Source organism: Molothrus aeneus, chromosome 19 (assembly GCF_037042795.1).
Source record: "Molothrus aeneus isolate 106 chromosome 19, BPBGC_Maene_1.0, whole genome shotgun sequence".
Taxonomy (NCBI): Eukaryota; Metazoa; Chordata; class Aves; order Passeriformes; family Icteridae; genus Molothrus; species Molothrus aeneus.
Window position 1 is genome coordinate 5,842,953 of NC_089664.1, and position 24,961 is coordinate 5,867,913.

Below are 24,961 nucleotides of genomic sequence, written 5' to 3' on the forward strand. Positions count from 1 at the left end.
CTTTGCTGCTGAACTCCCAACTGCAGCCCTGTCACCAGCTCTGCTTCATCCACTATGCGGCTTGAACCAGCCTCAGGTCACCTTCTCATTCCTCTTCCGTAAACCAACAAGCACGATTCACTTTGCCCTTCCCTGTCTTTGGCCGGGTATCAGCCGCACCTCAGTCACCTTGAGGAGATCTCATCACTGCGTGGTGTTTTCATCCCTGGGGGAGAAGACACTGGGATGAAAATAACCCAAAATTAGAGCATTGATTCAAGCAGTGCTCCTGAGATCAAGGATTCTGTTATTAACTGGGTATTTGGGACAAAGACAAAAGAAAATGTCATGTCCCCATTTAACATTGCAGCCACCTCTCCATTCTGTGAGTAATAACCCTGCTGTGCTGCAGAGTCAGGCTCGTGTTGCACCCCAAATAGGGAAATTGAATATAAGCATAACGAATGGATGTAACCACATGTTAATAAAACAGATGATGACGTTCAGTGTGGAAATATGCACTTGCATTGTGGGTATATGCTGGTTAAGACTCCACAGCCCCACTGGGCAGAGAACTAGAGAATCCCAGAAGGGGTCAGGTTGGAAGGGATCACAGTGGATCATCTGGTCTCACCTTCCTGCTCAAGCAGGGTCATCCCAGCACACACTGCACAGGATTGTGTCCAGACAGTTCTGGAATATCCCCAGCGCGGAAGACTCCACACCCTCTCTGAGCAACCTGTTCAGGGCTCGGTCACTGCAGAAGTTTTTCCTCACGTCCAGGTAGAACTTTCTGTGCATCAGTTCCTGCCAGTTCTTCTTGTTCTATTGCTCGGCACCACGGCCTGATCCATTCTGTGCCCCCTCTCTGCAGACACTGACAGACATGGATGAAATCCCCTCAGCTGCCTTCTCTCGCGGCTGAACAGGCCCAGTTCCCTCACCCTTTTAACTGATTCTTTTACTCCCACTTTAGGCTCTGGTGTGTGCTCAGATTTGATAATTACAGGGCAGCGGGTCTGCCCCGTGTTGGGTGTCCCGTGCGGGGTGTCCCGTGCGGGGTGCGCCCTCAGGGGGGTGCGGTGCTGCCTGCCCGAGCCCCGAGCCGCGGCCGTGCCGGGGCGGTGCCGCCGTGCCCGGGGCGGAGCGGCCGCTCTCCGCCCGCCCTCAGCCGAAGATGGCGGGTGCCGGCCGCGTCTGGCGGGTTGGAGCGCTGCTGTTGCCTCCAGCCTGGCGGCTGCGGGCCCCGGGACGAGCCTTCGGCGCCGCGGCGGGACGGGGAGGCAGCAGCGGCGGTGGCCGCCTGGTGCTGGGCGCTGCGTTCGCTCTGGGCGGCACTGCCGGGCTGTGCCTGGCAGCGCGGCAGCGCCTGCGGGAGCACTCGGCCGCTGAGGTAACGCCGGCTCCCCCTGATCCCCGCCGTGCGCTCCCCGAGGCCTGCGGGGACCCCGCTGCGGCCGCAGCGAGCCCCCGGGGACAGCGGCTCCGCGCGGACCGAGCGGCTCCTTCTGCCCTGTTTTGAGTGGGGGAAGAGCTTAAAACGGTCTGGGAGGCCCCTGGCAGAGCATTCCTTGAGGAGCCGTAAGGAAAAGCTGTCACTGAGGGCATCCTTGGGGGTGTGGAGCCTTTTCTGTTGTTGCTTTTTCGCAGCACCCGCGCAGGGTTGTGTAACCCAGTAAATTGTAAATGAGAAACAAAGCGGAGTGGCTGCATTTGTTCTTTAATGTGTGCGGAATGATTGGCACGGCCTGTCGGGCTGCTGAGGTGCAGCAGCTTTGCCAGACATCCCGTAACTGATGTCACGGTGGCCCTGGGCTTTCCCTGCCTTGTCCCAGTTGTGCCCAGGTTGGTTAATCCCAGGAATGTGAATTTGGGCAGACACGTGGCCTAAAATCAAATGCAAACTCTGCTTTCCCCACCTTGTGGCCTCAACAGAGGCTGTTGTGGGGGAGGGATTGTCTTGTAAAGGCTTTATTTTTGTTTATTTGATCATTACTGCAAATGGTCGTGTTTTTCTATAAAATTCTGTTTTACAGAATAGAAATCATAAAGGGGTAAACTGTAGATTTAACTTATTTTTTTCCTGGCTGTGAGTAGGAGTTTCCAGCACATTAAATAGATGTGTAGAGAAACAGGTTATTGGTCCCAATGGATGGTGAATATTTACATATTTGATGCCATTATTTTAAAGAAAGCATCTGATAGCCAAGATATGCTCATGATCAGATGTTGACACTGAATGTCAGAACATTCAGAACAGAAATAAGCATGGAAGGAAGGTAGTGTTTATGTTTTTAGCAGAAAATGGAATCTTCTGTTCTCTTTTTTCCCCAGCTGCCTGCAGGGAGCCTGCAGCTCACTCTCTACCAGTATAAAACATGTCCTTTCTGCAGCAAAGTCCGAGCTTTTCTTGATTATCATGGACTACCCTATGAAATTGTGGAAGTGAACCCGATCATGAGGAAAGAGATCAAATTCTCTTCCTACAGAAAGGTGCCCATCCTGCTAGCCAATGCTGGGAGCCCTCTGGTAAGTCTCCCTGACTTGGAGCCTCAGCATGCAGCGGAATAGGTTTTGAAGAATTTCCTTTTCAATTTAACCAGTTTCTTTTAAATTTTTCAGCAATTGAACGACTCCTCAGTGATAATTAGTGCAATAAAGACCTATCTTGTTTCCAGGTAAGAGAACAGGGTGATGAGAGAAGAGTTGAATGTGGAGGTTAAGGTTAAGTAGAGTTTTAGAAGAGTGCCATAAGTCTCTTGCTGACCTCAGGCTCTGAAGCTCTGGGTGACCTGAGCCTGGTTGTGATATTATGGGTGATGCCTAGATATGTTGTGATGTGTTGTGATGTAAAGCAAAGCTTGTGCCTTTCAGAAGTACTTTCTCATCTGTGAGATTCTGTTTGCTCAAAACCTACTTAAACATGGACTAGTGTTAGTCCTGGAACTGAGCTTACAATTAGCCGCTTATAACATCTAGAATGAAATGGAATTGTTGTGCCTATGGCCTGTCCTTTAGGTCTACTTGAGAATGGTAGGAAGTTTTATGCCTGCAGAAATTTCTGTTCCACCACAGACAAAGGTATGTGCACTAATAATAGTTATTTGCAAGTAGCTGTTCCAGGCCCTTTTTTCAAATAGAATCTGGAACATGGTGCACTTACTTTTAGAGTAATACATTTTTTAGCGTGTATCTTTGAATCTGGCCTTTGCTCTTGCTCCTTTTTTGTAGGAGCCAGATCACTGCTAACTGTGTTTCTGTTCACAGGAGGAATAGCTTAGAAGAAATTGTGTCCTTTTATCCACCTGTTAAAACAGTGACTGAAAAAGGCAAGGAGGTGGTCGAGTATGAGAATAAATACTGGCTCATGCTGGATGAGAAGGAGACCAAAAGAGTCTATCCTGTCAAAGAAGTGAGAGTGTAAGTGCTCTTCAGTTTCTGGGCTTTCCAATTAGGGTTACAGCTTCCTCCATATGTACTCAGGGTTGATGTAGATGTAAAATCCCATTAGGGCTGACTAGTCTTGTCACACTCCTGTTAAGTGTTTCAAACCTCATTGGTTGGTTTGCTGTGTTTGTTAGATAATTCAAAACAAAGCTGTTAGACAGCCTAGTTACCATCACCATGGTCACACAGGCCTTCAGCTGCCTCCAGTTTCCTTCTTGGCCTTTCCTTTGTGCCACAGAGGAATGCTATTGAGGGAAAGTTTCCCTTCCTGCTTTATTTCTCATATTGGGCAGAGAACCTAATGCTCTATCTTAGTCTTAAATTCAGTTGGAGGTTGGGGGAGCCTTGCCAAAGATAACGATGCTGAACGCATTTAAGAGGGGCCACCAGAGTAACTGGGTAAGAGTATTTGACCTTGGAAGAATCTCTGGCTAAGGCAACTGTGATCCTGCCTCCTGTAGCCCTTCTATCTGTATTAACCTCCTTCACTGAAAACTTTATTTTGACTCCTCACAGGGAAGAAATGAAGTGGAGAAAATGGGCAGATGATTGGCTTGTTCACCTCATCTCCCCCAATGTTTACCGCACCCCCAAAGAAGCCTTGGCATCTTTTGATTACATTGTCCGTGAGGGGAAGTTTGGCACTTTGGAAGGTCTCTTTGCCAAATACGTGGGGGCTGTTGCCATGTTCTTCGTTAGCAAGAGGCTGAAGAAAAGGTTGGTATCACTAAGCACCAAGTACTCAAGAGGAGAAATAGCTCCTCCTTAGCTGTGAACCCCAGCTGTCAAAGGGTACAACCTGAGTTTTAAACTGAACCATTTAATCCTGTATGAGTAACAACTGTACTTCTGTAACTGGAGGTACTGAACCTCTCTACTCATCCACTATTTAATTACTGACTCCCCCTTCACTCTGAAATACTGCCCTTACTTGCAAACCAAGACCAGCCCATAAGGTGAGAGGTGATAGAAGGTTAAAGAAAGAAACAAACTTATGTGTTCGAACTGATTCTTCTCTTTATGCAGACACCAGCTTCGAGATGATGTCCGAGAAGATTTGTATGAAGCAGTTAATGAGTGGGTGAAAGCTGTTGGCAAAAATCGACTGTTCATGGGTGGGAACCAGCCAAACCTTGCTGACCTGGTAAGGGCTTCATCCCTGTGGTTATTGTCAGGTGGATCACAAATTATCCTGCTGCTCATCTCTGTGACATGGTTAACACAAGTACAGGCAGAGGAGTTGAGCTACATGAGATACACTGTCCTTTGTGCAGTAATACAGTTCCCACATGGTGGGGACTTCCCCATAACTGTACATAGATCCTGATCCTTACTGTGTCCTCATGGAAAAATATGCATATTCTTAATTACCTTTCTGCTATTCACTCCTCCTTGCTAATTAGAAGGAAGGATCAGATGGCAGGACAGGAGAAGAGCCATACTGGCTCAGCTATTGAGACACTTTTACCCTAAGCCATTCTCCATTTTCAGTGTTGTTCTGATCTCTCTGCTCTGCACAGGCAGTGTACGGGGTACTCCGGGTCATGGAAGGCCTGGAAGCCTTTGATGACATGATGGCTCACACCAACATTCAGCCTTGGTACCAGCGCATGGAAGAAGTCATTGAAAAAACTGGAGTTGCAATCTGATGCCAGCTGCAGCTGCCTCCCTGAAGTACTTGCATGGTGAAAACTTCAGAAGAAATGGCTTTTCTTTTTAGAGTTGAGTGGTCACACCTAATGGACTGACATGTGGGCACAGAGACCACCCCGTTCAGAACATCAAGTTGCTGTGAGAGAAGGGTCCAGCTGGGTGTTTGTAGAAGGATGGGGACAGGTAAAAGAAAGAGATTTTGGATGCTGCTGGAAAGGAGACGCTCTGAACTGAAGAATGCAAGAAAAAGTATTCTTTCAGACAAAAGACACCCTCAGAGCAGGTTACTGTAAAAGCAAGATGCTCTTGGCTGGTGTTATGGCTGTGTCAGATGTGGTAGGCCTGACCAGCTTTTGCCTCAGGCTGTCTTCTGCTATCATCCATGTCACCGAAGTGTTTTCCTGACTGAGACACTGGATACTGGTTTTTAAGTGACAGTATTTCCTGCAATAGAATCTTGTAAACCTAAGGGTTCCAGTGCTAAGGGAACTGGAGGAATCTGCAGTGCTGGAGAAGGCACCCTTCCTCTGACAGTGCAAGGCTGCACTCAGCAAAGCATCTGCTTTCACTCTTCCATGTAAACGGTTCTCTCAGGATTTGATTCTGTACGGTCTGCAAGGATAAAGGCTGGCTTTATTCTGTCCCCTTTGTGCGATCTGAGTTCTTATTGTACCCTTTACACCCAAAGAACATGGCCTACACTGAAATCACAAACGCAGAGCAGTTATTGGAAAGGCTTGTCTTGCATGAGATCTCTCTGGAATATTCCTGAAGATCAGTTTGTTCTTGTTTTAGGAAAAGAAGGATTAAGAGCCATCTGCATGGCCAGGGGTTCTCTAGATGTTTATGTCATGCAAGAGTAACAAAGGATTTGCTGATGTGGCAGTCAGATTAGGAGCTGTACCTGCAGCTAAGTCTTCTGAGCTGTGCTGAGTAGAATCATAGAATGGTGTGGGTTGGAAGGGACCTTAAAAACCATCTTGTTCCAACCCCCCCTTGTTCCCCCCATGGGCAGGGACACCTTCCATTAGACCAGGTTGCTCCAAGCCCTGTCCAACCTGATCTTGAACACTTCTAGGAATGGGGCAGCCACAGCTTCTCTGGGCAAGCTGTGCCACACTTCCCCATCCTCACAGGGGAGAATTTTTTTGTAACATCCCAGGTAACCCTGCTCTCTGTCAGTGGGAAGACACTGCCCCTTGTCAAAGTCCCTCTCTAGCTGCAGAAACCGTATTTGTCATAGACAATGTAGGTTCAAATGTGAGTGATCCTCTGCACAGCCCAAGTATCCTTAATTACCACCTTGATCAAGTTCTGTTTCCCTAGAAGAACAGGCAGGTTTCAGGGAATCTGATTTGTTGTGATATTTCAGGTGCAGCTGAAGCTGGTCTGTAAATACAACTGCTTGTCCAGTGTGTGTTCAGGGAGAGTACCTTTATTGGTTATAACAATGGTGGTGATAGAGATTTGGGTTTTTTCTGAATGGAGGACTAGTTGCAAATTCAGTTATGCTCTGACATTGAAGGGAGAAAGAAAATGTTTACAGTACAAATGGCTGTGTGGCTGTTGTGACTTGTATTTCTTTAAACTGTTCTGTACTGAAACTTGTGTTCCATAGTTTCAACAGGCAATGTTCTTTTAAAGAATTTTATTGAGCATGCATAAACAGGAGGTTGAAGAAACCCTTGATGATAATTTCAGCACCCACCTCAGCCTGAGAGGGAGGAAGAGATTTTCATGTTAAATGAGGATCTGAAGCACCAAGGGCTCAGTGATTCCACTTCCCCTTGCTGTGGTACATGAATCAGTCCTCTCAAGATGAATATCCATAACACTAACATGCCAATAATATTACGTTAAATAAAGATTGTTTCAGGATTTTGTATCACCTTTTACGGAGTCTTAGAATGTTAAGGGATTGGAATCCACCTTAAAGATCATCTACTCCCAACCTCTCCTGCCATGGGCAGGGACACCTCCCACTAGACCAGGTTCTCAAGGCCTTATCCAACCTGGCTTTGAGCACTTGCCAGGGTTGGGGCATCCACAACCTCCCTGAGCAACTTGTGCCAGTGTCTCACCACCCCCACAGGGAAGAATTTCTCCCTAACATCTAGCCTAAATTTCCCCTCTTTCAATTTTCACCTTGTCCTATCACTACAGTTCCTGATGAGGAGTCCCTTTCTGGCTTTCCTGTAGCCCCCTTTCAGATCCTGGAAGGTGCTCTGAAGTTTCCACATGACCTTTCTCTTTTCCAGGCTGAACAGCCCCAACTCTCTCAGCCTGTCCTCATAGGGAAGGTGCTCCAGTCCCCTTATCAACTTTGTGGTCTCCCAACATTTCCATGTCCTTGTGTTGGGGACAGCCAGAACTGCACTTAGTTCTGCTTAACAGTAAAAGTGGCTGTGTACACAATTCTGGCGTCACCTTTAAGACTCTAAAACTCATCCCAAAAGCAACGCCAGAAAACTGACTTATTAATCCACTTATTCCATCCTCTTTTCAGACCTCCCCATTTCTGTAGGGACGAGCAGCCCCTCCTGAGGGTGCTGCCGCCGTGAGGGTGCTGCGGCCGGTGGGGCCGGGGTGCCCGAGGCCGCTCGTGCCGGCCGCATGGCGCTGCGGGCGGTTACCGGGGGCGGTTACCACCGCTCAGGGCCGTTCGAATCGCCCAATGGTGGAGCCGCGGGGGGGACGCCGGCGACGGCGGCCGGGACCCTGCGGCCGCTCCTCCTGTGCCAGGTGCGCGCAAGGTGCCCACAACTCAGTCCACGGCCGCCCCTGCATCTCTCGCCGCGCTGATGGGGAACTGAAGTGGCTGCGGACGCCGCGCGCAGCTGCCTGGTGAGAGCGCCGAGCCCGCGGAGGGCAGGGCGGGGCGGGGGGCCTCGCCCTGTGGAGCGTCCCCTCACCGTGTGGGCGTTCCGTTGCCCCGGAGGGTGTCTCCTCGGCATTTGTGTGTCCCCTCGCCGTGTGGGTGTCCGAGCCCCGTGAATTATTCCTTCCTCCCTGCCTTTCGGGCTCCTTCCTGCTGGCAGGCCAGCGGCGGCCATCGGCTCCGGATAACGGCGCGGCGCGGGCGGGCGTTGGGAGCTGCCGGGCCCTGCCGGTGAAGGCCTGCCCTGCTCGGGGCTGCGGGCAGCTCACGGCCCCCGGAGCGCGGCTCTGCCAGCCTGAGGTGACCGCAGATTCCATGGAAAACCTGTGGAGATTGCAGGAGGAATGAACACTTACGTGTGAGCCTTGTTGCTAAGGCAGGCACAGTGACGTTTGGACGTTTGGTTGTCACTCGTGGCGATTCAAAGGCTCTGTCAGTCCCTGCCCTGTTCCTGAACTGAAGGAAGTGCTGCTGTGTTCCTTCAAAATTGCGGCTAGAATATGAAAGTTTGTAAGTGAATAGTGCCATCGTGTAATTGTACAAAACATTTCCACCGTTTAAAACAATTTCCATTGTCAGTATGTTAGGAATTATAGTGTGTCCTTTCCTCATCCTGTGCTTTACAGAGGAAACTAGGGCACACCAACTTTTGTTTTTTGGGTTCATGTACTTGATGTTTGAGCCTTGGTATTCTCTTAAATCAAAAGGAAGAGGATGTTAAGAAATTGGCACCTTTTCCTCTAAATCATTTTATTATTTCTGTATCAGGTGTATCTCATCTGTCACCGAAGATAGTTCCTCTACACCCAAGACTGTGTGCAGGAAAGCCAAGAGCTTGAAAATAGCTGTAAGTAACTTTACTTAGGCTGACAATATCCTTTCTGCCAGAATCAGGTTAGTGCTGCTGGTGGCTTGGTGTAAGATTTGCAATTACATTATGCCTTTACATCAACTGAGGCTCCAAGATGATCATCTGAACCTTGTGTCTCTAGGTTTTTCTGTGTAGTGTCAGGTTATGGTTATGTGTTTCTGTGGAGATTAAAGAAATGCTGTGATGCAATGGCTTTCAAGGATTTATGCTTTAAAAAGATGCTCAAAGTTAAGCACATACAAAGGAGCATACAGATTCAAGGATCTAGGATGGATTCGTATGATGATTTTGTGATGGTTTTTCTTAACTTTTCAATTAATTCTCTTATTCTCCCTGCTTCAAGTTTCTCTTTGTAATCAGATCTTTTTGGTTATGGGAACTCTTGATTTTCTCACTTGCTTTAAGACTTTGAACTTCAATGGTTCTTACAGACACTTGCTATTGATCCAGCTGTGTTTGATCTTCAGTTACCAGGTTAAAAGCAGAAAATACTGGAAGCAGAGGAATTGTTTGTGTTAATCCTGGCTTTACAGAAGAATAGTGTGAAGTTCAAAATGGCAGGTGCTACTGATAAAAAGTTCAAATGTTAACCAAGGCTGGCCACTGTTTCTCTCTGAACACTGAAGGAAATGTTGTTATTTCCAGTTTCCGTATTCACAGGTTTCCCTTCATTGCATTTCCCTTTCCCATTTGTGGGAGAAGAGCCATGAAGAACCGTTGCTCATCTCCCCCTTTGCACGTCCATGTGGATGAAAACACCCCTGTCCATGTCCATATTAAAAAGGGGCAGAAAACCACAGCTGCAAAATGCCAGGTAGGAGTGTGTACCTGGTTGGTTGTAAGGGCTGCAGAGAAGGTGAATGGCCCTAGAAGCATCACAAAATCTTCCAGGTCTGTTCTACTGTTGTGTTAGAGCTATGAGACTTCATTTCATATTCAGTGGTGAATTTGCAGTGACACATTTGCTATGTTGATTTGTTGAAAGATGATTTTGGTGTGATACAGAATTGCTTTTCATGTTCATGTGAGAAATGTTGCTTCCAGTGTTATCATTCTATTTCTTGGATGTGTGTACTGATTATGTTTTCTGTTTGGCTTCATATCTGTTTTTAGGAGGAAAGCTTTGAGGAGAGGTAGGACTTAGGCATTTCAAGTAGCATCTTGATTGCATTAAAATAAATGTACTTAGAAAAAGAATCTTCATTCAGACCATCTTCTGGCATTAAGGACATTCTCTGTCCACTGAGTTCTGCAGCCAAGAAGATCTCTTCCCAGCCTTATCCACAGGAGGCACAAGGCAAAACTGAAGCTGAGGTTCTAGCTATCCCATATCCTCTTTTGTTGATGGATATTTTTGGAAAGTTGTTCTAAAAAGTTGATGGAAGTTGCTATCTCGTTCTTCCTTATCTACACACATCCTGTTTTAAGTCTTCTATTAATTCTGTGTTTGTTGCTAATGGCAAATTTCATAATGGGGATGGAATGACAGTGAAAATAATGAGTCCTATGAATTAATTGCCAGTAGGGAATGTTTACAGCATCTGATTTTTCTCTAAGGTTAGAATGATGCGAATACACTAACTCTCCTTCAGTTAGAGCAGCTCAAGTTCAATACAAATAAATGTGGATCTTCTAGTTGACTTGAGTAGGGAAAACACTTCCAGGGCTTTCCAAAATCGATCATGGTGTCAAATGATATAGCTGCTTTTTTGTGAGGTGGATCTGGGATGGAGAAGGGATCTCCCAGGGATCTGTCAGGTCCTACATCCAGCCATCCTGCCAGCTGAGTGTGCAATAACCTTTCCTTCTGGCTGGTGTCAGCTTCCTTTGGTGGCTGCTACCTCATCTCGCCTGATGCATCCTGTGAAGCACTACTGATAGTTCTGTATTAATGATCTTTCATTTGGTTTTGCAGCACTAAAAATTGCAAATGGTTCTTTAAGGGTCTGTAATTTGTTTTACTTTCTCTTTCTTCAGCAAAAGCACAAACAGAAATCTAAAGGGGACGGTGTGCGAGCCGTTCGGGTGAAAACTAAGGCCCCTTGGATACCCCCAGGCAAAACAAGCACTCGTGATACCATCTTGAAGCGGGAGGTACACCTGGTTTTGCTCTTTAAAACAAACTCTGAGGTTTAGCCAAGGTTGAAGAGAGCAGTTGTGTAGTGAGAGAGTTGGGCAGATCTGAAAGAAGGCTACTGTCCCCTACCATGTAATTGAAGTGTCTTCTGAAAATCTTTTTCACTTTTTAATGTAGAAAAACTGAGAATTCATAAACAGCCTGTGGCCATGCCTTTCTGTCTCTAGAAGCCAGACACAATTATTTTTCTATTGTGATTTTGCTGGTGCTCTTCAAGATCTCATCTGGAGGCTCAGTGAGGGACTGCTGGTCTCAGTGTCTTCCAAAGCACAGAGTGTTTGTGTAGCATTGCATCATATTTTCTTTCTCATGAGTTGATAGTTTTGCCTGTTGTATTCCTGACACTTCCTAGATGAGGATTTGAGCTTTGATTAGATTTTCTTCTTTTTCAATGTACTCCTTCTGCATTCTTGACCTTTCCCAGATGGAAAGAGAAGAGCTGTTTGTAAACAATATTTTTTTCTTTCCTAGCTTTGCTGCAGCGATGTGACCCAGTCTCTGTTTTTTGGCAATGTGAGAATACTATTTATAATGTTATACTAAAAAAATTATCCCCTTTATTCCCTAGCAAGACTCAGGTGAGCATCTAGAAGCTCCACTTACCACTGAGTGTGACAGGATGCAGTCCGTAATGCGCCTTAGTGACCTCTCCACAGACGACGATGATCCCACCTGCTGCAAAATTAACAAATATGAGAAGAAGATAGACAGCCTAATGAATATGGTGGGAACACTGAAGAAAGAGGTGAGGAGGCAGTGGAAAGACCTGCTGACTGGGGCTTTGTAGCTGATCCTTTGACAAGAGGAGGCTGGAGGCAGGTCTTGGTGCAATGAAAGGCTACCCAAGCTGTTGGTAGCTTGCTTGAAAATCAATTTGAATTGTTTAGAATAGCTGAACTATCCTAGTGAGAAATTCACTAAGCCACATTATGAAACATTTCAAAATATTATTAATTTAATAAGGTATTGCTGTGCTTTAGGTTCCAAGTAATCTCTCCCACCCAAGCCCAAAATCTGAAAACTGATGACTCCAGAAAGTGAAGAATACAATGCATTGATGTTTTATTGTCAAAAAATCTCCTTATTCAACAAGATTGTTTCTTCTGATTCAGTTTCAAAAATGTTCAACCCAGTGATGTTGTGTTTTCCAGATAAATAGGCTCTTATGTACTTGACACCACTTAAAAATATGTGGGAGATGTTCCCAACTCCCATAAGATGCATCATGATGGGTGTAAACTGCATTTTTAACATTGAGTTAACAGTCAGAGTGGCAAATTCTGTATTATTATTTTACTCAAAGCTACATGGGCATCAAATCAGTGAACAAGAATAAGATTTGAGTCAAGTAAATTCTTACATCAAGCATTTTCCATTTTATTTATGCTACAAAATATAATGGAATTACTTGCATGATTATAAAACAAAAATCAACTTTAGAACCACAGAATCATTAAGAATCACAGAATGAACTAGGTTGGAAAGACCTCTGAGACCATCAAGTCCAACCTATGACCTTAACACCTCCTCATCAACTAAGCCATGGCACTGAGTGCCACGTCCAGGCTTTTTTTAAACACATCCAGGGATGGTGACTCTACCACCTCCTTGGGCAGCCCTTTCTGTGAAGAATATCCCCTGACACAGCTTGAGGCCATTTCCTCATGTCCTGTCACTTGTCACCTGGGAGGAGATACTTCATTTTTTTTATACTTTCAATAAGTTAATTGACTATGAGTGGTTCACTGATTTGGGATGTGGATTCTGTGTATCACTTCCAAAGCCCCTGGTTTAAGTTTTATTCCAATATGTTCAGGTCAAGATACAGCAAATGGAGGAACAGGAGGAAATCACAAAGCGTCTCCTGGAGGAGCAGAAGGAAGAACTGAATGAGATGACACAAGAGCTGGTAGAAACAGAGAATGAGAACTCGCGGCTCCGGCGCAACATTGAGCGTATAAAGGAGGAGAAGGACCTGACTGTGTAAGAAAGCTTCACTTCTCACTCTTAACTTGTGTTATCCACAGGCACACCTCTCTTCTTTACTGCTGACATGATTTGAGGCTCTAGCTGCTGCTGAAGAACTCATGCACTTGGATTTTTTGTCACCTTTTAGAAGGGGGTTCCAGAGTGCAATAGCCCTATAGAAGGGCTCTAGCATGATTTTTGGAATGGGAAAATATCCCTACTTTGAGAGGAACCTGAGAGCAGTTGGCTTGTGTGGAGGGTCAGCCTAGCTCTGCCGTTAGTATTTTGAAGATTAAGGGATTCTGCTTGAATTGTGATCGTATTGATAGAACAATAAATGAATAAACATGGAGCTGAAAACTAGAGGAGAATTTTTTACCTTTATAAAAATCATACAGAGCCAGGAGTGACAGCCCCAGAGAGGACTGAACTATGGGCTTTTTTCTTAGTGATCCTGAAGGTCTGCAAGTCTGACATTTTTGCATCTGCTTTGTATCTAAAGAATTAGTGAAGTTTGTGTCTCCAGGGGGACACTAGTGTTTTAGGAGAGTTGGTTTTAATTTTCCTTAAGAAATATCACTTGGAAGTTAATACTTTCTGTTCCTTTCTGAGAAAAACTCGAGGAATGCTTCTGAGATTACAAGTGCTGGCTAAAAGTGTTGAGCTGCATATCTTTGTGTGCTCTTCTGGTTTTTTTGTTTGGCCATTTGGAGTCTTATTTCTGGTGTGGCATAAGCACCCAGGAAAAGCACAGCATTGTGTTTTGGATTTAGCAGTGTGTTCACTTTTGGTATAAGCCTTATTTGTCCCCTCTAAATGTCAGAGCTGTGATCTTAGCAAGCTCCTGGTGTCTGCTTACTGCCTTTTCTCAAAACAGCTTCCACACTGAAAGAGTGTAGATCTTGGGCAGTTTTTGTTTAGAGCCTTTATCCTCTGATTTGAGCTTTTTATAAATTTTAACCCAATCAACTCTATATCAACAGTGGCTGGTAAAGCTGCCAAAGCTTCTTGTTCCTCTGATGGCTGAATTCTCCTTGCAGGCTGCAGAAGGAGTGCTTGCAGCAGGAGAAGGAATGTTTGATGACCAAGCTGAGTGAAGCAGAAAGGGATGGAGCAGCAGCTGCCAGACAGATCCATGCCCTGAGAAATACCATTGGGAGACTCAACATTGTAGGTGTCCCTTTTTGTTCTTGCCTTTACTACGTTGTCCTGTTATATGGCTGTCTTAAAAAAGTAATGTTATAGTTGCTTATCCAGTAAAATCTAAGGAAAAGTGGAGGAATTTAACCATCCTTAAGGTCTTTGCTGGTTTGGTTTTAAAGTGGGGTATTTACTCCCAGTTACCTTCTGCACAGAAGTGAACAATTACATCCTTTTGTTTATGTTTTGTGGGTTTTGAGTTACTGTGTTTTGTTTTTCTCATTCCTTTATTTATTTTTGTTTCTTCATTTGTTCATTTAATGTTTTTCCTTCAGGAGAAGCACATGAGCAGCACAGATATAAATGCTCTAACAAGGCAAAAAGAGCTGCTGCTTCAGAAGTTGAGCACCTTTGAAGAAACCAACCGGACACTCCGAGAACTTCTTGCAGAGCATCAGTCTCGGGAGGTGAGAACTGCTGGGGGTGGAGCCTGGCTGATGACAGGAGGCTGTGTTGTCTCCTGGGCTGGAAGGGAATTTTGAGTTTGAAATCTTTCTATTCTTTTTCCCAGCCCCGCAGTCGACCCTGTCAACCCAAAAATGTTGGATAATTTTTATTTGGGTTTTTTCTTTATCTCTGCCTAATTCTTAGAGTAAAACTGGCTTTTCTGCTCTGAGGATGGTAGAGCCTCTAAGTCGTTGACTGCATTAAAAGGTTCAGGCCCTGCTGTGTTGCCAGCTGTCTCCTCTGGATATGGCTGGATCTGCTGATCCTGCTGGTCTCAAACGCTGCTGTTTCTGGAGTCTGAGGACTTGATATGGCCTCAATTTATGGGAGCCTATGGATATTCAGAACTTTGATTTTGTAGGCTCTGAGGGCAACAACAGAGAAATTGGAAACAATTCTGTGCTGCATGTACAGAACCATTCTCTATTGTTCATAAGAGCAGTAGAAAAATGAAATTTCTATTTTTTCTGTAGTTGATATTCCATTTCAGCAAAAGCAGGCTGGTGGGAACAGTTACCTCAGCCATCAGTGAGGTTGGATAAAAGGTCCGAATTCTTCCACATGACTTTCCCTGAGTAGTGGGAGAATTCAGAATGATCTTACATTGCCATAATGCTTTTTGTTTTCATCTTTGACTGGGAAGTGGAAGAGCTTTCTGAGATGGATAATGATATGTGAAATATTTAGCAAGTGTGATGTTTCTGTATATCTTTTAAGAATCGCTGCTGCAACTGGGAAGAAGTAGTTGATTTTCCCAGTTCCATTTAAAGAAACTGTATAAAATTGACCTTTTAGTTAACAATTTTTCTCATGCATTTATTTTGTAGAAAGATGCCCAGAAGGTTATGGATCGCCAAGCAATGCTGCTGAAAAGGCTGGCTGACTTAGATGCAGAGAACATGGTAAGCAAACCCCAATCTCTCGTTTCTTTAATGATACAGCAGAAAGATCTAAAATGACAAGCCCTTCTTTGTCTTATATTACACTGTCAAATCTTACTCTAGTGCCTTTTAGGTCAATAAAATAATTATTTGAGCTTTTGTGGTAATCAGAGCTACTACATTGCTCCTCTGGCTAACAACCTGCATGTAAAAGAGGGTAGAGTTTCATTGCCTTTGAAATATGGGGGCTTAGAATGGGAATAATTCTGTGTATTGGGCTCTGTCACTGAATGAGTTAACCTGAATGAGTGCCAGTTTTTTGTTAATTTCCTTCTCTGTAAACTGAGACAAGAGTTCTTGCATTTGCAGAAGCTACAAAACTTGCTGTGAGACATAGGTAAAAGCCCTTTTTAGTCTGTGGAGTGTCTATGGTCCTGACTGGATATCCTGTGCCCTGTTGCACAAATGTATGTGTATCCCTTTTGCTTCTTGCTTGAGTAGAATGCATCCTGTTTTTCTGGGGATGAGGATGCTGTTGTTGAGGACAACAGGCCATGCCACAGATCAGGTGGTCTTGACAGGGAGGCAGTTACACCTCTTGCCTTCTACCTGCCATCCTAAATGTGTTTGTTCCTGAACATCTGCATGGTGTTTGTTTTTCCAGCAACTTCAAATCAGGCTTCAGGGAAAAGAAAAAGAAGTGGAAACCCTCACACTTCAAATAGTGGCAGAAAAGGTAATTTTGTTTTTCTGTTTTTCCCTCTCTTTTCTACTTTCCAGTTCTGTAAAACCACAGGCAGTCCAAAAGATGAGGTTGTTTGCACGCTGCTGTTTTGAGATCAGATGACTGGCTTGCTTATAAAACTAGGCAGATACCAATACTCACACCATTGTGGTTCCATATTCTGCTAATAAGACACCTGTGACAAGGATGGATAGGTAGAATTCTCTTTGCTTGGGCACTGAATTGCCATTCTGTTTAAGGTCCTGTTTGTTCCCAATGGTAAATTCCAATCTGTTCCTTAGTTTAGGAAGTAAAGGGGGAATGCAGTGGAAGAGATCTGATATGAATGATATTTTGCTCTAGAATTTACCTTTCCTGCCAGTCCTTCACATGTGTTGTGAAATAAATGGCTGCTCATTTGGTCCCTTGTTGTTGGACTGAAGAGCTGTGAGGGTCCACCTGGAGGTGGCTGGAGATCATTCAGTGAAGAAATCTGAGCTTACTACTGCATATTATAAAGTGTTCCTTCTATTAGCTTGTTGAGTAAATCATGTTTGTCTTGTTCCTGCTTATCTAGGAACAGGCAAAGAAAGCCTTTGAACTTGCCAGATCCCTGGAGTCTGTGAAAGCTCATTTACAAGCCCAGCTGAGGAGCAGAGAAGCTGAGAACGACCGTCTGGCCGCACAGCTGCAGGTATGGCTGCGTTGCTCCCTGGGGATTGTCTCTTCCTTTGCTCCCATGGACTGAATTCACTCACAAGGGGAGGAGCAGAAGCTTCTTACAGAGTCTGGTTGACTGAAATATTGGCTGGTGATGTTTATTGCATTAACACACAGCGTGATTTTCAAATTAAGTAAGAAAAGAGAAATCTTTTCACTTTTGAGGCCTGAGGCAAAATCTTAGCCTTAAGGTCTATGTGCATTAATTAGATTTTCTTTTTCCTAATTAGTTGCTCCATAATTATTCAAAAAGATGGCTTTGGTTTAGTCAAGCATCAAGACAAACTGAAACTATTTAATTTGCTTTTTTGGAAAAATGCTGTGCCAGTTTGATCACCCTCATTCATCTGTTCTCCAGTATAAATGAGGAGGAGAAAGTTCCTCTGGTGTATTTTGATTAGACTTTTATATTTAGCATATGTTGGGATGATGTTACAAGGAACATAAATGTGCTAATAGTTTAAAGGAGCTTTAATCTGTTCTAGTAAGAGCTGCATAAAGCAACATTATTATATACAAACATTTCATCAATAAAAAGAATTTTCTCAGGTAGATCAAAAGACTGTTAAAACAATATTTATTTTGGTCAGGAGAGAAATCAGTATTTTAGGAAGCAGTTTATGAAAGAAGAAAAGAAGACTCCTGGAAGAAAAGGAAGATGTCATGCTGCCATCTCTTTCAGCATTTAGACAGGATTGTGTAGATGAAACCTGACTGCAAATACCTCCAGACTGAACACTGGGGATTTGTGCCTGGCTCCCATCATCATTTCTAGGAAATTAGTCGCTGCTTTGGGTTTGCAGGTGTAATATGTGCATTAATCCATATTGTGGTTCCCTTGCAGAATATGGAGATCAGTGAAAATCACACTAAGGGAGAGATGGATCTTCTTCTGCAGCAGCTGCAAGACCTGAGGTGCAAAGCAGAGAGTGATAAAGAGGCCCTGAAGAAAGCGGTCCGTGCACAGAAAGAGCGGGCGGAGCGGAGTGAGGAGTATGTGCAGAAACTGACTGCCCAGCTAGCAGAAAAGGTACCTGCTGAAACAGGAGAGCCTAGTTTGAGGTCATGATTTTAAATTCTTGACTTCTAGTAGCAGCCCTGGGGAGAGTCTTTTCTCTTGACTAATGAAATTTATTTCTGTCTTGATGCCATGGCCCATTTATGCCAAGTTTAGAACAAACCCATTTTGCTCAGCTGTCACTGTATTCACTGCATGTCCTAAGTTAAGGGCATTTCTGTGTATTGTCTGCATATCTCACACAAGTGGTGATTTTGTCTTCTCCCTTACTTTTTTCCCTCTTGTGTTTCCCTTGTCTGACAGGAGAGTGCTGTTGCTGAGGCCCAGTGCAATCTCGAGGCCTGGAGGAATCGCTGCAGCAAAGCAATGAAGGAGAAGGATGACCTTGAACTGGAAGTTGTTACACTGAACAGGTTAGAGTAAAATCTGTGCAGAGAAAGAAGCATGAGTGGGGATGACTTCAAAGTTCAAGGATAATTTAATTGAATAATAGCATTGAAATGAATATTTTAATTGGATTGCTTGTAAATAACCAAGCAAAATCAGCACTGCCTAAGGGCTAGAGCAGAGTTTGAAGAGGTGGAGAGAGACATGTGACTTCTGCTGCTGCCTTGCCACAGCAAAGGCAGACTCTTTAAGCTGTTCTTTTGCCATTTTGTAATGCTTTGAATTAAGATTATTTTTGTTTTGAGATCTTTTTGAATAACTGTAATGGAAGATATGAAAAGACATAAGTAGTATAGTTGATGCCAGTTTTGTTGTGAAGGTAAATAAATATGTTGGTATCACTGCAGTACAGATGTTGCTGCAGGGAAAAGTAAGTAGGTATGAGGTGAGAGAGGGGTATCTTTATCCTGTGCATCTTTGAGACAATTCATTTGAGCTCCAGGGGGACAACTCCAGTGAATTTCCAGGAGGTATAAAAAGATTGAAATAGTCAAACAGTGTTAGCAGAGAGGTCTGCATACATGACTGGAGAAGGAAGATGAAAGGATAGGGAAAAGCCATGTTCCTGAAGCTAGTTTTCAAAGGTTAGGAGCCTTACTCTTCTTGTCACTTAAGGATTAATTTTCTTTCTGTGTGGCAGCCGTGTTGCAGACCTGACGGAACAACTGGCAAGGATCCAGGAACAGACACGGGACGAAAACGAAGCTTTGGTGGATAAACTACAGCAATTGACTGGAGAGAACGGTGCTTTGAAGAAAGACAATGAAAAACTAAAGGTCAGTCACTCTAAGGGTTTGAAGATGAAATGCTAGGAGGAAAAGAAGGTGGAATTATAACAACTTGCTTGGCCACTGAGGACAGAGTCAAATTTCACCCATTGTTCCTATACAGTTTAAACCAGTTCATATAACCTGACTGGGACAGGGCCAGTGTGCTGGGAGCAGACACAGGGAGTGTACATACTGGGAGAACTGTGTTCCTTCCATGTTTTGGCTAGAAGTATCTCCAGCTACTGTTTCATCTATCTGGGATCTTGAATCTTGTCCTTACACCTTCATGCTGCTGACCAGAGAACAAATAGCTGTTGTAGCTGTTGTAGCTTATACAGAGAGAATGGTAATCTCCAGAACAAAAAAAATGACTGGCATATTTCTTCTGTTGTCTTTTACCATGAGTGATCTTGTGGGTGACCTATATCTTTTTTTCCATCCCAAACCTCTGTGCTCTGCTGATGCAAATTTGGCAGTCTATTGAAGTCTGGAAAGTTCTGGCAACTTGCATGGACAAAACTGTATTTTCTTAGTCTAGGCATCATTAGACAGCTCACATGGCAGGTACTTCCAAGCACTCAATGGAAGATGCTTTCTTTTTTCCAGGCTGCTCTGATTTCAATGGAGGACAAACTGAACCAGGCACAGATGGAATTGCAACATCTCCAGAACTCTGTCAGGAGCTACGAAGGGTTGATTGAAACCTACACAGCACAGGTAGGTCTCAGAACCTTCAGCCCTTGCACAAAGGTGTTTTCTCCTTCCTCTGTGGCTTATTCTGTAATGCCTTAGCTATTGCCAACTGGAGCAGTTTCAGTTACTCCAAGGCATTGCAAACATGTGTTGAAAACTATTTATAACAGATGAAGTCTGGGGTCTTTTTTTGAATGTCCAGGCACAGATGGCCCGAAAGGAGTCAGATGAGCTGGCAGCAAGACTGGAGAAGTGTGAAAAAGAGAACGAGACATTAAGGGAGGAAATGAACAGGGAGATTGAAGAGGTAACTATCCCTCTAAAGACATGTTGTAGACATTCATGGGTCTTAGTGTTCTGAATCTAGTGAAAAACAGCTGGGAATAGGAAATAAAAGGCTTATCTTGATTCTACCTTTTGCATCAGTTTTTCCTCAGGACTTGTTCAATGGGTTTTGCAGAATGGCCATTTAGCAGCTTCTTTCCGACTATATGGCATTCTTCAGAGGTGTATAAATTATTTAGTGTGTCCTTTGCTGCAAAAATAGTGGTTTTGAACAGTGGATTAGATAGGTTACACCATTATCTGATATGGAACAGCTGACCTCAGAAGCAGAGCTTGTATTTCCAGTAAAATTGAAGCCCACAATCCAAAGTACTCAATCATACACAATCCATAGGGAATTTCAGATCCTAAGTGAAAGCTTTTTGAAGCAGGAAAAGACCTTAGGCTTTGAACTCCAGCACTGGCCAAATATGCACACAGTGTCATCATGGTTGTGGACTAACAAACCTTAATTGAAGTTGAGAAATTTTTTAATCTTGATCTTAAGAACAATTCCTTACATTCTCTTCTTTAATACAGACTCGTGAGAAGTTCCAGAGCCAGCTTGCTGAACTGGAAAAGCTGCCTGAGATCCTGAAGTACACTGAGACACAGCTGGCAGAGTGCCATCAACAGCTCATGTGTTACGAGAAGAAGAACACGGACCTGTGTGGCATGATTGCAGATCTCCGTCAGCTGGTAAGGGACTGGCAGAAAGTACCCGTACCAGTGCAAACCTCAACTGTGAAATCAGATTGAGTTTCTAATCACAGCAAGGTTCAAACTTCGTCTCTGTTCTCGTCTCTTTTTGAAAAGATTAAACGTGCACTGCAAAATAAAGGTGTGTGCCATGTCTTTGTGCAAGAAGTTAGCGGCTTTGCTAGTAGCATTCCTTGATATTTGAAAGGTTTCTCATCCCTTGGTGCAGAATCTTTCTGGGACTTGGTAGCAGCCATGAAAGCACTTGCTAATGCCAGCCCTTGTTTCTGTTATCTCATCCTCTTGTCAACTTTCCCTCCTGTAGTTTTCTGGTGATGGTGCTGGCCCAACTATTTTCTCACTCTCATTTCAGGTTGTTTTCCCAGTTTCTGGTTTTTGTTCCCAGAAAGACTGTGTAAGTATTGCAGGACAATTTCAAACAGGGATGACATCTACAGCTGTGCCTCACAACAGCACATGATCTCTCTCTGACCACTTTAGTCTGCTTGGTTTGGAATTGAAACCCTCCCTGGTGTTTCAGGCTCTGATGCTGTTGTGGGCTGCTGGCATGTTTGTGGCTGCTGTTCTTGTGTGTATGCTTGGTTTGTAGCTGCTGCTCTACATGCAGGAATTTACAGGCCTGTTTTTTCTTTTGTAGTACAGATGAGTTTTCCTACACCTTCCCAGACTGTAACTGGAAGCATCAGCAGAATGGATGTTTAGTTCCTTTCTATCCATGGTTCCCTTTCTGAAGCTCTCCAGAAGTTATGAATGGAACATATTTCCTTCTGAGAGCTGCATATGTTTTCGATGGTTGGACATGTGTGTGTGTAGTGACTACTCTGTGAAGTAATTAATTCCTATAATTTTAGATTGACCTCCAGGGGGACAAAATAGAGATGACAAGAGAGAGATATCAGTCTGCCCAAGAGGAGAAAAAGCAACTCACCTTGAAGGTGGAGGAGCTAGAAAGGTTAGAAATACTAGGCTCTCTTGTTTTTTTAACCTTCCATTTCCATTGTTTTTACAGGGGATTGAAACAGCTTCAGTCTTGTTCCAGTTCCCCACATGCCTCCAGGATTCTGTGCATTTGCCTATCCCACAAGGTTCTCTAATCAGTAGCTATCTACTGAGAGTTACATGCTTTTGCAGCAGCACCTATTGTGAATGTTGTTAGACAGGATGATGGCTTAGACAGCAAAGGAACCAGCTCCTTGTCCAATCTAGCCTGGCAGTTCTGAGGTTACTAGATACTACAGTATTTTTACCTATGTTTATACATTTCTTTTTGTGCCAGTGTCTCAGAAAATGCAGGTATATGGGTACTCTGTTGGTCCTTCAATATTTGAAATTTTGGTGTGAGGACTGGAGAACTGTTTCCTGGGGCTCTCACCTTTCAGGTGGGAATAGAATCCATTACCAGAGGAGTCAGAACCTGACAAAAGGCAGAGTGAAACACACTCCATTTAAAATGAATAGGTTTCCTTCCCTTATTGTCTTAAACTAGAAAACTAGAGTCCACGAGTGCCCAGAACATAGAATTCCTTCAGGTCATAGCAAAACGTGAGGAGTCGATCCACCAGTGTCAGCTGCGGCTGGAGGAGAAGAGCCGTGAGTGCAGCTCCCTGGCACGCCAGCTGGAGATGGCCATTGAGGATGCCAAAAGACAAGTGAGTAATTTTCCATGTTTGTGAATTCACCCAAAGCTACCCGGGCTGTGAAAGAGGAACAGCGAGAACGCTGAAAATATCTTCTCAGTTTATGACCAAACCCATTAAAATCATCATGTTCAGTGAAATACAAATAATGTGCTGGTGCTATTTGTCAGCACTGTTGAAGAACTGAACTTGGTTTACAACCGAAAAGCACAAGACTGAGCTGCTGTTTATGTATGAGAATGTGTCAGTTAAACTTTAAAGGGGTTTTGTGGGCAATGGGTAGGGAAAAATCATTCATCCACAGACATCCCTTTACCAAAGTTGTTGTTCTATGTAGGTGGAACAAGCTCGAGAACGAGCAGTCTCCAGAGAGAGGGCAGCCCAGTCCAAGGTGTTGGATTTGGAGACCCAGCTGAGCAGGAATAAAACAGAGCTGAACCAGTTGCATCGGAGCAAAGACGACGTGAGTGGCTTGTGGGGGATAGTCCTGCTGTACTGGTGGTGCCCTGGCAACAATTGGATTCCATAAATCATCCTGTGGCTGTGCTGCTGAAGTCATGCAGAGCTGTGCCTGAATGTGATGTGCTGTTGTGTGTGTCCATGTATGTGTGACATAGGACATGTCTGCTGTCCCCAGTTCAGGATTGTGTAATAAGTGATAGGCAAGTCAGAGTACAACGTTGTGAATGAACCTGGTGTAAAGTTATGTGTGTGTAAGAAAAGAATCGGACTTTCCTTGTGTTCAAAGTAGATTTGCATCAGGTATTATGGACAGATTTCAACTTCATTCTGCCTATATCAGAGAGAGTGCAATTCCTCTTCTAGATGAAAGGATTTCTTCTAGAGGACTGGCAGTCTTTTGTCCTGTCCTATTTACCTTGCTTCCTTGCTTTAGTTTTACTTGGAATCGTGTTAGCTGATGGATCACGTCAAGTTCCTTTTCAGAAAAGGGTGTGTTTCATTCCCGGTAACTACAGCTAACACATTTTACAAGCCCAACTGATAAGCCACATTATCTCCTGCTTTTATCAACTGATTGCTGAATGGAGTTGGGAACTAGCAGAAATTATAAATATCACAGCACCATCTATGGTAATGTCATCTCCTGCTGTGCTAATTCTAGCTCTCCTCAGCACTTTGGGGGAAGAGTTTAACATGAACAGGGTGAATGTTGCTGCCTTTCAGCGGCTTTTTGTTCCCCCGTGCAGGCAGAGCGCCGATACCAAAGCCGCCTCCAGGACCTGCGGGATCGGCTGGAGCAGTCGGAGAGCACCAACCGCAGCATGCAGAACTACGTCCAGTTCCTCAAGTCTTCCTACGACAACGTTTTTAGGGAATGTCCTTTTCTGGGCTCCTCCCTTAGCCCCACTCGCTCTCTTCTCTGAGAGCAATGCTTTCCTTGCACCTTTTTTAAGCACACCGAAGGAGCTTTGTTTCAAAAGCCATATTGATTTAGAAAACTGGATGGGATTTCAGGGTCACTGGTGGGAGATGTTTATATTGCAGAATTAAAAAATAAAATGATGTTGGCATCTGATCAAAATGTGGGGTATCAGACAATATCAGCAATACTGGTTTGGTGCTGGAGGTTGGTGTTTCGCCATAAACTGAGCCCCGAAACCAGGTAGTTTTACATATAATGGAAAAGATCCTTTTCCTCTTGTTAGGTCATGATGGTTTCAGCTCCTAAAACCTGTCAGAGCTTTGTTGAGTGTGTTTATTCTTGTAAGAGCTCTCTTCGTGCTTCACTTCTCATTCAGTTTCACTGTTGGGGAGATCATGTGGGGGTTTTTTAAAATAATTTTTTTATACTGTTGGTGTGATGCTGAAAATAACTGAGGTGCCTGGGCTCTACACTCACAAGAGATAGTCTCCTGCATAACCACAGTGTTTGTAACAATTTTATACCAGAAATTATGAATTTGGTTTGGTTTTTTATACTTGATTCTTATATACTCCCTGATCCTTACCTTTATTAGTGAGTGTGATGCTAATGTTGCTTTACTCCTCTTACTTTGATTTTCTGATCCTGGCTATACCCGCCCAGGACTGAGCCAAAACAATTAAATTTGAAGGAAATCAGTGTCATTTCATTTGGGATCTTGGTGCAAATGCCATGTGAATTCTAGGGATGTGTCAAATCCCGACTTTGCCTTAAGCCAACTAAGGAGCAGCTGGAGATATTCAACTTCTTCATCATCTTCTGGAAAATCAGGTCTTTTGTGTTTCGAGTCTCAAAAGTCCATGTGCTCTGTGGTGTCCTATTGTTTCTACTAAATGGCTCTTAGGGGGACAAAAATAAACCTTGTTTTTATTTTTCTCTCTTTTGTATCCTATTTGTATGCTGTGTGATATGGTCACTGGCAGTATTTGCCACGAAAGTTTTCTAAACGAATCAGTTTTTGAAAGATCTGTAATTGTGCGTGTTTAACACTTTAAAATCCCAG

The 24,961-nt window shown here is 44.1% G+C and overlaps 2 protein-coding genes across 8 annotated transcripts; both read left to right on the plus strand.

Moving 5' to 3' along the window:
- Positions 1-1,135: 1,135 nt before the first annotated feature.
- PTGES2 (prostaglandin E synthase 2) lies at positions 1,136-6,964 on the plus strand. The gene is made up of 7 exons (XM_066562602.1): positions 1,136-1,372; positions 2,314-2,508; positions 2,602-2,657; positions 3,247-3,399; positions 3,943-4,143; positions 4,453-4,570; positions 4,947-6,964. Exons 1-7 carry the CDS (start codon positions 1,157-1,159, stop codon positions 5,073-5,075), a joined length of 1,068 nt encoding a protein of 355 aa, XP_066418699.1. The 5' UTR covers positions 1,136-1,156; the 3' UTR covers positions 5,076-6,964.
- Positions 6,965-7,753: 789 nt separating this feature from the next.
- On the plus strand, positions 7,754-24,834 carry ODF2 (outer dense fiber of sperm tails 2). 7 transcript variants are annotated; one of them, XM_066562599.1, is made up of 22 exons: positions 8,177-8,467; positions 8,726-8,804; positions 9,474-9,642; positions 10,806-10,922; positions 11,534-11,710; positions 12,782-12,948; positions 13,974-14,103; positions 14,409-14,540; positions 15,408-15,482; positions 16,126-16,197; positions 16,763-16,879; positions 17,750-17,935; positions 18,227-18,336; positions 19,011-19,146; positions 19,747-19,857; positions 20,036-20,140; positions 20,698-20,856; positions 21,230-21,271; positions 21,729-21,829; positions 22,364-22,526; positions 22,852-22,977; positions 23,723-24,834. In XM_066562599.1, the coding sequence occupies exons 3-22, from the start codon at positions 9,535-9,537 to the stop codon at positions 23,897-23,899; spliced, it is 2,511 nt and encodes an 836-aa protein (XP_066418696.1). In that variant the 5' UTR covers positions 8,177-8,467; positions 8,726-8,804; positions 9,474-9,534; the 3' UTR covers positions 23,900-24,834. The 7 variants fall into 7 exon arrangements, with proteins under 7 accessions (XP_066418691.1, XP_066418694.1, XP_066418696.1 ...); XM_066562600.1 differs by having other exon boundaries at positions 9,489-9,642; XM_066562594.1 differs by lacking the exons at positions 8,177-8,467; positions 9,474-9,642 and adding an exon at positions 7,754-7,923.
- Positions 24,835-24,961: the final 127 nt, after the last annotated feature.